The sequence below is a fragment of the Gordionus sp. m RMFG-2023 genome, chromosome 1 (genome assembly GCF_954871325.1).
Source record: "Gordionus sp. m RMFG-2023 chromosome 1, tfGorSpeb1-WG-v2, whole genome shotgun sequence".
NCBI lineage: Eukaryota > Metazoa > Nematomorpha > Gordioida > Chordodea > Parachordodidae > Gordionus > Gordionus sp. m RMFG-2023.
In genome coordinates, this window is record NC_088775.1 from 22,642,074 (window position 1) to 22,657,711 (window position 15,638).

General features: G+C 26.8%; 2 protein-coding genes across 3 annotated transcripts in view; both read right to left on the reverse strand.

Annotated features, from left to right (window-relative positions):
• LOC135922884 (putative RNA-binding protein Luc7-like 2) overlaps positions 1-11,186 on the reverse strand; it is a 36,009-nt gene extending 24,823 nt beyond the window's left edge. The window contains exons 1-5 of one of the 2 annotated variants that reach the window (XM_065457392.1): positions 11,039-11,176; positions 10,906-10,997; positions 10,767-10,815; positions 7,904-8,002; positions 7,753-7,863 (exon numbers count right to left, since the gene is read on the reverse strand). In XM_065457392.1, coding sequence (XP_065313464.1) covers positions 7,753-7,863; positions 7,904-8,002; positions 10,767-10,815; positions 10,906-10,925 — 279 coding nt within the window. In that variant the 5' untranslated portion in view covers positions 10,926-10,997; positions 11,039-11,176. Of the gene's footprint in view, positions 1-7,752; positions 7,864-7,903; positions 8,003-10,766; positions 10,816-10,905; positions 10,998-11,038 lie in introns of both variants that reach the window. The other variant, XM_065457391.1, reaches the window with a different exon arrangement.
• Positions 11,187-12,593: 1,407 nt separating this feature from the next.
• Positions 12,594-12,980, reverse strand: LOC135923118 (uncharacterized). Its single transcript, XM_065457700.1, has one exon. It carries the CDS (start codon positions 12,978-12,980, stop codon positions 12,594-12,596), a length of 387 nt encoding a protein of 128 aa, XP_065313772.1.
• Between the last annotated feature and the right edge of the window lie 2,658 nt (positions 12,981-15,638).

A 15,638-nucleotide genomic window follows, 5' to 3' on the forward strand; every position in this document is an offset into this window, starting at 1 on the left:
AACTATAATGAATTCGTTATTATTTATATAAAGTATTTAAGAATAAATGTGGGGGGGGGGGGGGGGGGGGGGGATTAACTAAACCTTTTTTAAAATAGATTTTCATAATTCTTCCTCAAAAAAAATTCTTCTCGCAATTGATCAGGTACCATGTTTTCTTTAAAAGTCAAAACAAATCTTTTCCTCTTTTAATAATTTTTTTCAAAAAGGGAAAAACATAGTCATGGCCATGGCATATTTCCCCTATAATGTCAATATTATTTTTAATTTCATATAATAAAATATCGAATCCCGGAAAAAAACCTCCTGTTAAGACCTAATAATATCGGTATATTTTTATTTGGATTTAATAAAGTATAGGCAAATTAGTATTTTAGAAAAAATTATTAAAGAAATATAATTTAAAATTTTTTTAGGCCCCAATTCATTTCTTAAAGATTACTCATATACCCTCCATAAAAAATGCTGATGTTCAAATTGGTACTGGGACAAAAAAATACCCCAGTAAAATAACCCATGTATTAGTAATTTTCGTAAAAATTATTTGCTATAGTAATAAATATAATAACCATCCTTAATTACTATATTAAGTAGACTAAATTTGCAATAAGATCTGTTTTTTTAATTAAAAATCATTATGTATATACAAATTTAATAATTTATAATAATAATTATATCGGTTGACATCAAATAAAGGTGAAAATCGCCCTCATAAAATCTAATCTGGAAGGCTTTGCACCCTATCACGGTATTCCTCGCTAAGTTTCTTTAACCGAATCTGGGTATTATAACTCTGCGATTTTGTTTTGGTGTCCAACTACCTACACGCCATCGTTCAAGTTTGGTTTCATCGGCAGCAACCTCGCATTTCATTATATTTATCAATACCCTAATTGATGGGCGTTTATTCCCAATCAGATATAAAAAATGATGATCCCAACCTTCGCATTGATTATTTGTGGGTTCTTTATCAGATAGGATGCTCTCATTCACGTTCCAAGTTTCTGGAGGAAATCGAAGCCCAATTCGACGTGTCTGGGATTGAGAATTGCTTCTTGTGACCTCCCTTGACTCCATTGATGTAATTTTTATCGAAATATTCAAGAATATCTTTACCATTGGTCGGAGTAACTGATCTCAGGAATGCCATTGCATTGCCCACATAACATAAAGGAACAAATGCTAAGCCGTCTCTCATGCCACAAAAGAAACTTAGGGCTTCATCGGTTCTGTATTCGCTTTCCAGACCTAGCTTTTGTAGTTTTCTATGGGTACTTTGACACAAATGGTAAATCATCCTCTGATTATAATATGATCCCCAATTGAAAAAACAAATATAAATAATTTAACATGATAATATTATTTCAAATATTTTTTCGTAAGTTTTGTGTTGGGGGGGGAGGGGAGTGGGTACTGATATATAATTGCAGAAAATTTTTTGGGGACATAAAATTTCCACCCATATTAATATAATATGCCATGAGCACTCACTTGTAAATTTATTTATCAAAATTAATTATTTCTAGGTTATACTAGAAAAATTAAATGTATTATCTATATATTTATTCTTAAATTTCAATGATTATAGGATGGCACCAGTAAGTTTTTTTTAAAAAAAATTCTTATTTTAATAAATGGTTGAGTCTCAACGCTACACCTTTACTAAAAATTTCTTAATTTAGTAAGCATAAAAAAATATTCGATTTAAATTATGATCAAAATATTTATGATAATATAAAAAAAATTTTTTATAATTTACTCATATTATTTGTTATTATCATGCAAAATGAATCCAAATTTTTTGTGTTCAAAAGCGTTCCTATTTTTTTTAAATACCATTTAAAAAAATTTAAAATAACAATATTTATTTATTTTTTAAATGTTTTTTTATATGTATTGCATGATTTTTAAATAAAAGAATTATAATATATAATTTTTACGTTGATAAATCTCATTTTGAACCTTTGCGCAAATAAACAAGAATATCTTTTAGTTCAATCTCCACTAAAAGTTCTCATAACAAAATTTTAGGGTATTTTATTATATATTTTATAATCATGTATATATTTTTATCAATTAAAATATTTTCAAAATGTTAATATTTTATATAATACAGATTTTAATATTAAAAATTATAATGTATAAAGACTATTTTTAAAAAAGTAATTTTTTACAATTATATAAAATATGCGTAATTCTTATGCAAATAATGGTATTTAAAAAAATATGATGATATTATCTTATAAATAATACTTTTTTTAGAAAAAAAATTGATTATATATTAATACTAATAAAATTTTATTGCTATTTTTTGATTTGAATTTAAAAAGAGAGATCTACTTTTCTCTGAGATTTTGCTAATTCATCTAGAATCAAATTTTTATCTAAAATAATCTCCTTATAAATATTCAATAGGACTAATCCATTTAAACGTTTTTCACCGGTTGTGTTTCTTAAATAGGTTTTTAACCTTTTTAAAGTAGAAAAGACCTTTCATTAGTGCAGGTAATAATTGGCAGGTAGCTAAAATAATTAATAATGTTTTGATATTAGGCAGGGAATCTAAAATGCAATTACACATGGAAAGGGCCTGCAGAGCATTTTTTGGTCTCAAAGAATACCCTATTCTGTCAAGATTTTTATACCAAAACTCGACATCACAAAGTAACTTATCATATGAACCTACTAAATCATCAGCATAAAACTCTGAGATTTTTTTAATATCCTCTCGTATTTCAAGTGTAATCAACAGTTTAGACTCAACCGGCAAAAGAAAATAAAAGCTTTTTAAAATATAATTATGACTAATAAATCTTTCTTTTAATTGAAATAAAAATGTATTAATAAGGGAATAAAAATGTTTATTTTATAAAAATCCTCAATCGTAGATGCACAATATTTGATCGATTGGATTGTCTAGAGACTACTCTAGGTTTAAACATTTCAATTCCAAACATATTAGCAATATCCTTTACTTTTTGATATATTTCATGAAATTTTTCATCCACATTCACTCTGATATTTGTTAATATTTCAACAATATCCTTTGCTCTATTCATAATCTCCCTTAAATCCAAATCAATTTTTTGTAGCATTTTGCTAAAATCATATGTATAATTAAATAAAAAAATAAATACATTGAATTGAAAAACTGTGGCTTAATAGCCTGCAAAAGATTTTCGGCATCTGCTGAATCTTTTTCCTTGCTTAATATATAAAATTCTAGTGCTGCAAAGACAACATCATATATTTCAATAAAGGGTTTCACCAACTCTTGTCTTTCGATGAATCTGGTCGGACAAAATCTTTTTAGTTTTTTTTTTGATTTTTTGAGTCAATATCATGATACGTTATAAATAACTCCTTTTTTTGGGTGGTGTGAAATAGCTGCAAACCAAAAATAAATATAAAATCAAATGTGTATATCTATTATTATTTATAATAAATTTAAAACATAAAAATCAAGCGTTTATTAAGAATTTATTAAATTAAAATTAAAAAATTTTTTATGAAGGGGGGGGGGGGGGGGTTGAACCCTTAAACCCCCCCATGCCTACCCCACTGATACAACTAACATTAAAAACGATCCTAATTTTTCTTCGTCTATATTATTTCTCAGCCTATTTTTTATAATTTACTAAATGTTCTCTCGCAATTAACTTGAGTAAATGATAAAGAAATGTATTCATATGTGAAAAATAAATTAGTGTATGCACTTGTGTGCATATTGTATCTTTTAAGAATTTCATACAGGCATATTAATCAATTGTTACATTTATTATCACAATTCACATTCTGAGTTATTATCTTATTCTACTTCTTCATTAGACTCCTCACCTGCTCATACGATATAATCGTCCATTCTGCTATTAAATCTTTGAATTCACAGGCAAATGATCACAATTCGTTGCGTTATTTAACATTCAATATATTTGTTGTGTCACTTTTTCCAAGGCCTTTTCAGAAATACCTTTACTATTATTTTTATCAAAATGCCTAGGATAATATTGCACATTCAAAATAAACTCTCTTTTTGCAGAAAACCGTTCTGATGTTTATAATTTGATCAATTATAGGACAAAATACTTCGACCCTATAATTTCAAATAAAATCCAACAAGTTTTTTTTATCTCATTAATTTTTCCGACGATAACATCCACAACTGTTAACGATAATCTGGTATTTAAAAAAAAGTTATGAAGAATATATTTTTTAATGTTTACCTAATAAATTTTAAATAACAAATAAAAGTTGTTTATTAGCCTGCCCATTTTTAAAAATTTTTTCAAAGGTCCTTTAGCACTTTTATTATTTAGCTAGCCAGCCCAATTTGATAGAAGGGCGTGGGCTAAAAACCAGACCAATTGGGCAAAAAAATTCAAAAATATTTTAAATAACGATTAACTGAAATTTTAATTTAATATGTTTACAAAATATATATTTACAAGTTTGCTTTAAAAATTTTCAAAAAGGTTCAAAAATAATGATTATGACAATTGACACTTTTTTATGGTCATCTTCACTGAAATTTTAATATAACATGTTTATAAAATATATTTTTACTTATTTTCTTTGGAAAAATTCAAAAAAGTTCCAAATAACGATTATAACAATTCTCACTTTTCTATGGTACATCTTCACTGAAATTTTAATTTAACATTTTTATAATATATATTTTTACCGATTTACTTAAAAAAATTTAAAAAAGTTCAAAAATAACGGTTATGACAATTGTCACTTTTCTATGGTACATCTTCACTGAAATTTTAATTTAACATGTTTACAATATATATTTTTACCCATTTTCTTCAAAAAAGTTCAAAAATAACGATTATGACAAAAATTTTAATTTAACATGTTAACAATATATATTTTTACCTTGGTTCAAAAAAATTCAAAAAAGTTAAAAATTAACGTTTATGACAATTGTCACTAGAGAGCAAAGTTAATTCTATTTAAAATAATCGGGTCGGGCTTAATATTTAAAAAAAAAATTGAGCCCGGGCCTAATATTTTAAAAAGAAATTCGGACCGGGTTGGGTCGGACCTTAGATATTTTTTTAAATATATCTAAATTTATCACTTTTATATTGAATTTTTTTGTCAAATAAAAATATTTGATTTTATTTATTGAAACTAAACTACATATAACATATGTCTTTTATTTTGAGCAATTTTAAAGATTAATTTCTATATTTAAATAAATTCGGGTCGCGCTGGGTCGGTAAATTTTTTTTAAAAAAATTTCGGGTTCGGGCAGCAAAACTTTTTAAAACAATTTCGGGCCGGGCCTGAAAAATTAGGCCCGATGCAGATCACTTATTGTCACTCTTCTATGGTAAATCTTCACTGAATTTATTTTAACATCTTTACAATATATATTTTTACCTTATTTGTTAAAAAAATTCAAAAAAGTTAAAAAATAACGATTATGACAATTGTCACATATCTATTACGTCAAAAAATTTCAAAAAACTTAGAAATAACGATTATGACAAATGTCACTTATCTATTATACATCTTCATCGAATTTTTAATTAAACGTATTTACAATCTAAATTTTTACCTAGTCAAAAAAATTCAAAAAACTTTAGAAATAACGATTATGACAATTGTCACTTATCTATGATACATCTTCATCGAATTTTTAATTAAACCTATTTACAATCTATATTTTTACATATGTCAAAAAAATTTCAAAAAACTGTAGAAATAACGATTTTGACAATTGTCACTTATCTATGATACATCTTCAGCGAATTTTTAATTAAACGTATTTACAATCTATATTTTTACCTATGTGCGTCAAAAAAAATTCAAAAAACTGTAGAAATAACGATTTTGACAATTGTCACTTATCTATCACTGAAATTTTGATTTAACATATTTACAATCTATATTTTTACCTATTTGCGTCAAAAAAATTCAAAAAACTTTAGTAATAACGATTATGACAATTGTCACTTATCTAGGGTACATCTTCACTGAAATGTTAATTTAACATATTTACACTATATATTTTTACCTATTTTCGTCAAAAAAATTCAAAAAACTTTAAAAATAACGATTGACAATTGTCACATATCTATGGTACAACTTCACTGAATTTTTACTTAAACGTATTTACAATCTATATTTTTACCTATATGCGTCAAAAAATTTCAAATAACTTTAGAATCACTTATCTAGGGAACATCTTCACTGAATTTTTAATATAACATATTTACAATTTATGTTTTACCCATTGGCGTCAAAAATAAACTAATATGTTTAAAAATACAGATTATGATAATTGTCATTTTTAAAAAGGAACATTATCATTGAATTTATAATTTAACATCTTTATAATATAAATTATATTTTTATCCTTTTCTGTCAAAGATTTCATAAATGTTAAAAAATAACATGACAATTACACAAAGACGATCATGTAAAATAACTTATAAAAGTTTAATATAAATATTTAAATATACTAAAAAAATAGATAATTTTACAAAAATGATAAAAATAAACCTATATAAATAAAAGATTTCAACTAAAAAATTGTTTTTTTAAATAAAATTTATAAAAGAATTAATAAAAAAAGTTTATTAACAAAAAAGAAAAAATCATTTAAAATTCAAATCAAATTTTGCTTAAAATTTGGGCATGAAAATCACTAATTAATTGTAACAAAAATGATATTACTTAACTTACACTGCAGCTTATCATTTTTTTTATTAAAAGATATCAAATAAATATTCATTTTCATAATATATTATAAAATAAAAAATATTAAATTATATCATTTCTTTAAAATATAAATAAATATTTAAATATAAATAAAATAAATTATTTTACTAAAAATAAATTAATAATAATTAATGCTTGTAATTTCTATTCACGACTTACTCAAGTTAGAAGTCTAAATTAAAAAAAATAATTGTATTGTTAATTAATAATAAAAACTAATATGAAATCACGACTTGAGTCGATTTGAGTTGACTCAGTTTTCGACTAAGTCGACTCGACTGAGTCGTTTAACAACACTAGACATATCTATATACATTGCGATATCAGATAATAATTTTTTCGTTATATCTATTTTTTTATTCCAGTTTTTAAATTTCCTTTTAGAATTGCTAAGGTTAATTTTGTTAGACCCATAATAGAATCACCACTTAAAGAGAGAGAATTGATATGGAAATTATATGTAGATTATATTTTAGATATTGAATTAGATATAAAAAGGGAGGGGCATTGAATTAGATAAAAAAAAATCAGGAATTTGTCGTATATTAAACATTATAAAAAAATATTAAATTGTGTTTAATAAAAAAATTTAAGTTATAAAAAAATTTATACCATATGTATATTTTTTAGTGTTTGTTTTATAATATATAAATGGATTGTCATTTATTTTGTAAGTAGTGTGCAAAAATATAAACACACATTGTTTTATTACAAATACACTATTTTACCCTGTAAATATGACTACTTTTCCATCAACGAAACCAGTTAAAAGTACCTTTAGCATAGAAAAAAACTGTGTTGACATGGTGCTAAACGTTCCTATTTATAAGGATGAAATTTTGAAGAAATTTTTATTAAAAATAAACAAAAAAATGTTAGAAAATTTTCATACATTTATTGAACTATATTTTACAATTATAATATAGCCTTTTATTCATATCTGGAAAAAATAGTAAAATTCGTTCTGGCATTTTATTTTGAAGGTACAAACATAGTATTAGATAAAAACAAAATGAATACCTTTTCTTGATTTTCTTCATCTAATTCTTCCTGAGTTTCGGCTAATTTCCGCTTAGCTATTTCGGTTTTACGGTCACAATCAGATATAAAGGCCTGTAAATGCTCCATTGTCTAAAGTATATATTAATTCTAATTATATATATTTGTTTACATCAATGTCAAAATAATAATCGCGTTTGTTGAATGCCATTTCATAATCAGCTCGTAAGGCAAGTTTGTGGACCCTAGGGCACGTTCCAATGTCCATTCTCTTTATAAATATATTAAATACTTATTCCCCGCTTTATAAAAATCTAAAATATAAGCATTCATAAAAAATATTTTTTAAAATTTATTTATAACAATTATGAAAATAAAGAAAAGAATATTTTTAAAAAAATTGTGATTCAAGATGTATTATCATATCACAGCAAGCAAAAAAAAATATCCAGAACGTGGCAACATTATACTATATATCAGAGACCTGCATAGGTTACATTTCAGATTTTTTTAAAAATAGATTACATTTATTTTAATTTTATAGCTAATATTGGCAATTTAAAATATTTGCTTTTAAAATATATGGCCTGGCCCAGGTATTTTTTTAAAAAAAATTTATGTCTGCCCACATGAGTATATTTAAAAAAATTAAAATATGGCCAGCAGGTCTCTGCTATATATAAAATATAAAGATTTTTATCAGAGGGGAAGGATATAACATGGTTTCAATTTTCCAATTTATTTTAATTATTACTACCTTAAAAAATAAATAATTTCTATTTTGGAGATACAAAGTGAGCACCTTTATAATTAAGATATCAAATAACTATGCCCAGATTATGATTTGAATGAAAATTTTATAGCCTCATAAATAATATTCAACTTTTTAACAACTATTTACATAATATAAAATTATATCTTTTTCAATAACAAAAAAAGTTTAATATAAATTTAAATTGCCTTTAATTACTAGGGACGAGTTTGGGAGTATTTTTTTTATTTGTTATTCATCTTTACAATAAAAATAAATTAATTTCATCTATATTATAAATAAACAATTTATTAACTTAAGCGATGGCAATTATTTTAATAAATAATATTCATAATTAAAAACATAAAATTATGTTCCTCAATAAAAATAATTATAATTTATTTAAATAATTGCAATGAACCTTTATTAACTTTTACATTTAGCTGAACTGAACCTTTATAAATCTTTTCTTAAGAACCATAACCGTAACCAACATTAAACTGATACCAAGTATGAATGATATCGACTAAATTGGTATTAGTATGCCTCAAAATTTATAATTAGAATATAATAGAACACAAAAAAATCATCTCTATATGAATAAAATATTGAATAGTGTTAATTTATTTGTTCTTTGCAGAACTTTAATAGTAAATTCAAATATATTTTTATGTGTAAGTTATTTACTATTTTTTATAAGATCTGTAAACCAGAACTTACCAGGTATTTAAAAAAAATGAGATATTGCTCATAAATATCAAATATCAGTATTGGATTGGCATCGATATTGGTCTTTTAGAAAAAAATATTGAATTGGCCAATGTTTTATAATTTAACCGATACCTATATTATATATATTTTTATACACTTTTTTATTATTTTTTTTAAAATTTCCCTTAATCGTAATAAATCATAACTCCTATAAAAATTGGTGTGAAGAAAGGAATCACTCAGTCTTTTTAAGGCCTCCTAAGCCATTGTATTTTTTTATATATATCCAAGCCAGTACTAAAATATATATTTTTTAATATCTGGGTCTAAATTTATTTTAAAAAATGCTGTATATTTCAAAACTGAATATTTAAAATTGCCTTTATTAGCTATAAAATTTTTAAATAAATGTAATATCTTTTAAAAAAAACTTGGCCAGGACAAGCCTGAAATATAAAACTCAGGCAAGATATAAAAAATTTTTTTAAATTTGGGCCCAGGAATGTAAATGGTACCTCTGCAGGCTCTGGTTTTTTTAAACATTTTTTAATGATAGAAGTAGTTCATTTCTCATATTTATAAAAGGTGTTGAAATAAAAGGCAAAATTTTGAAAACCCCTTATTGCAATAACATGTGTAAGCAATATTTGTAAACCAAAAGTTAAATACTTGAATTGTAACATTGTAACTTTTTTTTCTTTCTTTCATAGATATTTAGAGATTTTATTATGCATAATATCATATATTATATATATTTTTACAAAATAGTAAATAAATATAAGCATTTTAAAAATTTTAGAAATTTAAAAGTAGGTATTTTTTGCATCTCTGAGGATCTGTATCATAGGAATCAAGTGTGTTAGCAGGCTAAATTAAATGGTTTTCTCATTTTTAAGCTGCCTAAATTAATCGAGAAATTTTTAATAATTTCAAGAGGTCAGCCAAATCATTAAAAATTTGACATGGAATAACCCAATATATAAAATTCTAATTAAAAAAAATTAATTTAAATACCAATATCAGATCAGTATCATTTAAAAAAAATCTGCAAATATTGAATCAGGGTAAAAAATGTGGATATGCAGAATATGGTTAAAAATAAAAATATTCAAGAAAAGATCATAACATAATTAAAATATAATAAAATGTTTGAAGCTAATATATTGTAAGCAGAAAATTAATCAAAGAAAATAATATAAAAGAAAAATCTAAACCATTTCATAAATTAATATAAATTAAGAAGGAATTATTGCAGGCATGGCATATTAGATATAAAAATAAAAAATTCAAACTAATTTTTGGAAGGGGAGCTAGCTAACCATTTCACTATTTGTCAATATAATTAGACTCTCATCATATTATATATAATAAACAGTTTTAAAAATATATTCAAATTAGTGTTTAATTAAAGAGAGCAAGAAATTATACAATTATGAATCAAAATATTTAATCTATTTTCATTTAAAATATTTTTAAATATTAAATTTCCAGATATATTAGAATAGTTATGACTAATAAAATGTATTTATCTACAAATTCTATAATTTCTTAATATATTGAATACTAAACTTACAAATGTATCCATTTGAAAAGAAAATTTATTATCCAATGTTTCAATAAATCTAATTGAATAATAAAAGTAAAATATAAGCAATATAAAAATGTTTTTATTAAAATATCCATAATTAACAAAAAAATATTATATGGTTTACCGTGCCAGCCAAAATATCATGAGGGCATGAATTTAGCAAAAAGCTTTTGCAAACTCGTGGATCTGTAAAATCAACTTTTTCTGGATCTTCCCCTAAAAAAAAATAGTGCCTAATGGTTTTATTTAAATAAAACCATTTCTTTCTGTTCCCATTAATTCATCTAACATCGCCCTCATTTGTTCATGTGCAGACATTGTACTTTATAAAAAATATATGGCGACGTATCGTGTTGACTGTAGTTTTCTAAACAAAAAAAATAACATAAACCGTATTGCATATCAAATAAACTGTCAGATTTGGCGTTTTGAGGTCACGTGGCAAATGAAAGGACATTTTTTAAAATTAAATTTAATATAAATAAATGTCTTATATTTTTTTAACACAATATATTAGCTATGTTAAAAAAGAATATAGTTTTATTTTGATAATATAATTATAAATACAATTAAATATAGTGAATAAAAAGATATTTTTATTTACAATAAATTTTTCGTATTAATTTTTAATAACACTTGCTTTTCAAAATTTTCATCTGATAGACAGGAACGCTTGACAGTTAATACGATATTAGCTGAACTAAAAACGCGCTCTACCGGGGCAGATGAGGGGATTGCGGTAGGATGCTTAATAGGCAACTCTTTTATCGTGGGGAACTTATTAAAAACTTGTTTTGTCCTTTGCTTCAAAAAATAGAGATAAGTTATCCTCCCCTAATCTATCATCTACTTCATCGTCAAAAAAAGGGATAGATCAAAATTAACAGTTCTTGCATTATCATTTCTAGGGTTTTTAATACATTTTTTATTTAACTCTATAAGTTTATTTTTTATAGGTTCGTTTTGTGAAAGTTTTATCCATGGCCATTGAAGCTTGAATACTGGATGTATAATTGCAGAAAAAACATATTGATCTTCATATATATGTTCAAATCTTTTTAATTTGATAATGATAGGTTTAATACTTGGTATTAATCCCATTGAATAATGCGTCTATCAATAGTTGACATAATTTGGGCCACTAATTTTTTTAATTTTAAAATAACTATCTTTATTGTTGGGGTCAAATAACCTTAAATGGAGTTTTTCTTCAAACTTAATAATTTTACTTAGTTATATTATATAAAATAAAATAATCAATATTACAATCAAATGTCGTTTTACATTGGAAATTGAAGATTTTGAAACTGATATAATACTTTTTGGGCACATTTTACATTTGGTAAGTATTGAAATAGTTCCTTCAATATATAATATTCCGCGTGAGTTAAGATATGAATTACATTTTATGCTGTCATTATCAACTACTCATTGTCCTTTATATATGATATTAATTTAACATGAAACAAAAAACAATCGTTTTACAATGTTAATCATCTTAACAGTCGCTCGCAGATAAAAGTATATAACAAACTATTAAACTAAACAATCATAGGTTACTTTATGATAAAATTAAAATTTATTTTAAAAATATTATTATTTATTTTTTTCTTTTTCTTTTTTTTTATTGTAAAAAACGTGACATTTCAACATTCCACTATCCAAAGAAATCTTGCCTATGTTTTTTTTGGACATGTTAGGCCATTGACGCTCATGATAACGTTTTCTATATGCTTAGCTTGTTTGATTCTGGTAGGTCGAGCGTTCCCTAGAATCTGTCAGGTTGTTTTTCCATGTTGCACTTTTCTCTGTCTACACCACACCTTTGGTTCGTTTGTTTTGTCGCCACGCAAGTTTTCTTCTTAAAACAAACGATAGCTTGGTGAATCGAAAGCAGCCCTTGTGGATGGAGATCGAGAATAAATCCCTGGATTCTTCATGCGTAGGAATCTGTAAAAAAGTTTGCTTAAAATCTATTTTGGTAAATTTCCTGCTCCTAACTAACTTTTCAATCAGATCGCTTGTGCGCTGTAATGGATATCTAGTCTCTAGAGCAGAGTTTATGGTCTCTTTCAAATCAGTGCTTACCCTCCCGATGCCGTCTCTCCTGATAACAGGTGTTAGTGGACTTGCCCATCTGACTTGAGATACAAGTTCTATGATGTTAACCTTTGGCCAGACGTCCAACTCACGAGTCATTGTGTCAATCCTGGCATATGGCAGTCTCCTAGGGGGTATGACTCTAGGTACAGCGTCATGCTTGTGAATAGGAGGGGTATAGCATCATGCTTCAAGTGAATCATCTCTTGCCTGATCATTTTGGGTTTGTTGGAGGGTGTTGCCTCAAGGTTATTTTTCATAGTGGAAATCAACTTCTCGAGATCATCATCTATGTTACCCACAAAGAACGTTTTTATTTTGTTATTGAAAATGTGGAGCCACATACGTCCTAGCAGGGGGCACTTATTACTATGCACCACTATCTTCAGCATTTGTGTGTTTTGTCATTGGTTTCCTACAAACTTAACCTAAGCACTTGATAGACTCCTGATCTTGATAGCGCAGCCGTCGCACCCTGTCAGCCTTATTTGCGTGTCGTGGCTATGCCTACAGTCTTAGCTATATGCTTCGGTAGTATTGTGTATCTGGTACCGGTGTCTACCTGCATCAACGTGGATTTATCGTTAATGCGCACCTTGATGTTGTACGCATTATATCTGGTGTCATTGACCCCCAGATTGTTCACCTCCATATTCTGGAGATTGTTTGACATCGGTGTTTTTGACATCCTCATCATCGATTTTTTCGATGTTCATAGTATTATTGGTGTTCGATTGAAAGTCATGATCTTTATAATCATAAGATCTATTATTAGTATAGTTATCATTGTTGTAATGATTGAGTCTATGCGAATATTTAGGAAAACCATTGCTGTTTTGAGGGTAATGCCTATGATGACCGCCACGTGAGTAATTGTTTCGATTGTCGCCTCAGTAATAAATCGCGTTGATCATGACTTTGACTTAAAAAAATGCATAACTCGAAGAAAGAAATCGATAAATTTCTATTAGTCTAACGAAATACTACTCATACAAATCTTCACCAGCTTCACATATGTTAAAACCCATACCAAAAGGCCCGTTAAATAAACTAAAATCACAATACAATGATAAGGAATTTCCGAAATATTCGCCAATACAATAATGACAATTATATCTGTTTTGTGTATCGTGTTAGCGTGGAGTCATTTTATATAATAAGCATTTTATTTGTAATTAATATTTTTTGATGTTTTTTTGCGCATTCATTAATTTAATATATATTTTGTGATTAATATTTTTTTTGATATTTTTTGCCCATTCATTCTTGTAATATATTATAAAAAATGTTAAAGAAAAATCGATAATTGTATTTTTCTTGCAAATTATTTATTTTTTTTGATTATATATTATTTGCTTTTTCAAGTATATATAATCGAAGGAAAAGAAAAATAAAGCATTCATTTTTTTTCGTTTTCAAGTTGCGTTTATTTTTGTTCTTACGTTTATTTTTTTTGCATGTTATTTTATTACGTGTGTTGAGAAAAATAGTTGATCTTGGAAAAAAGGAAAAGTAAAAGGGATCAAGTAAAAGAATAATAATAAATATATCAAGTAAGAGAACAATAATAAATATATTTATATTAATTGTATAATAAATAATTTCATATTTAAAAGATTAAATTAGCTAATAGAAAATCGAACCCAGGAAATTAGAATAATACATAAACTTATAGCTTAAAGATTAAGTTAGTCAACTTATAAAACAGTATCAATAATAGATCTTATAATTAGATCGTGATTGTCAATCGAACACCAGCTATACTATGAACATCAAAGAAATGGATGATGAGGATGTCACAAACACCGATGTCAAAGAGTACAATCTCCAGAATCTGGAGGTGAACAATCTGGGGGTCAATGACGCCAGATATAATGCGTACAACATCACGGTGCGCATTAACGATATTTCCACGTTGATGCAGGTAGACACCGGTACCAGATACACAATACTACCGAAGCATACAGCGAAGACTGTAGGCATAGCCACGACACGCAAATAAGGCTGATGCTACGGCTGCGCTATCAAGATCATGGGTTTAGCAAGTGTTAACGTTAAGAAGGAAATACACAAATGCTGGAGGCCATAGTGATGCATAGTAATAAGTGCCTCCTGCTAGGATGTATGTGGCTCCACGTCTTTAATAACATAATAAAAACGTTCTTTGTGGGTTGATGATCTCGAGAAGTTGATTACACTATGAAAGTTGATCAAGGCTTTGACGGTGGTCACAACGAAAGTCGTGACGGTTAGGAAGTTGTACCCACGATTGTTGTATCGGTCGTCGTAGGGATCGTCGTAGCGATTGTCATCGCGGTAGTTGTCGTAGCATATATCGTAAAGTTCATAGAGGCATTTGTCGCGGCATTGTCGTAGCGTATACCGTCGCGTTCATCGAAACGTTTCTCAAGGTAGTTATCGTAGCGTACATCAGAACGTTGTTCGTGGCGGTTGTCATACATGAGCTGGGGTTTTTGGCGAAAGCATCTTCAGAATAACGAAGTGCATTGAAGTCCTGCTTGAGCTTCACGGTCTCATGGCTGTTCTTAGTTCTCCCGATATAATTTATCTCTTCTTGTGTTCCAGATAATTCCGTTGATTGTATGGCTTCTAATATCACCACACCATTGATGTCGTTTGGCTCCGTGATGTCTTCCTCTTGACATAGATTGTAAATATCTTCTATCGTCATAGAGCTCCTGACCGCTCTTCTGACATATTTGGAAATCGAAGCATCTCTCACCTCCTTATGCGTTG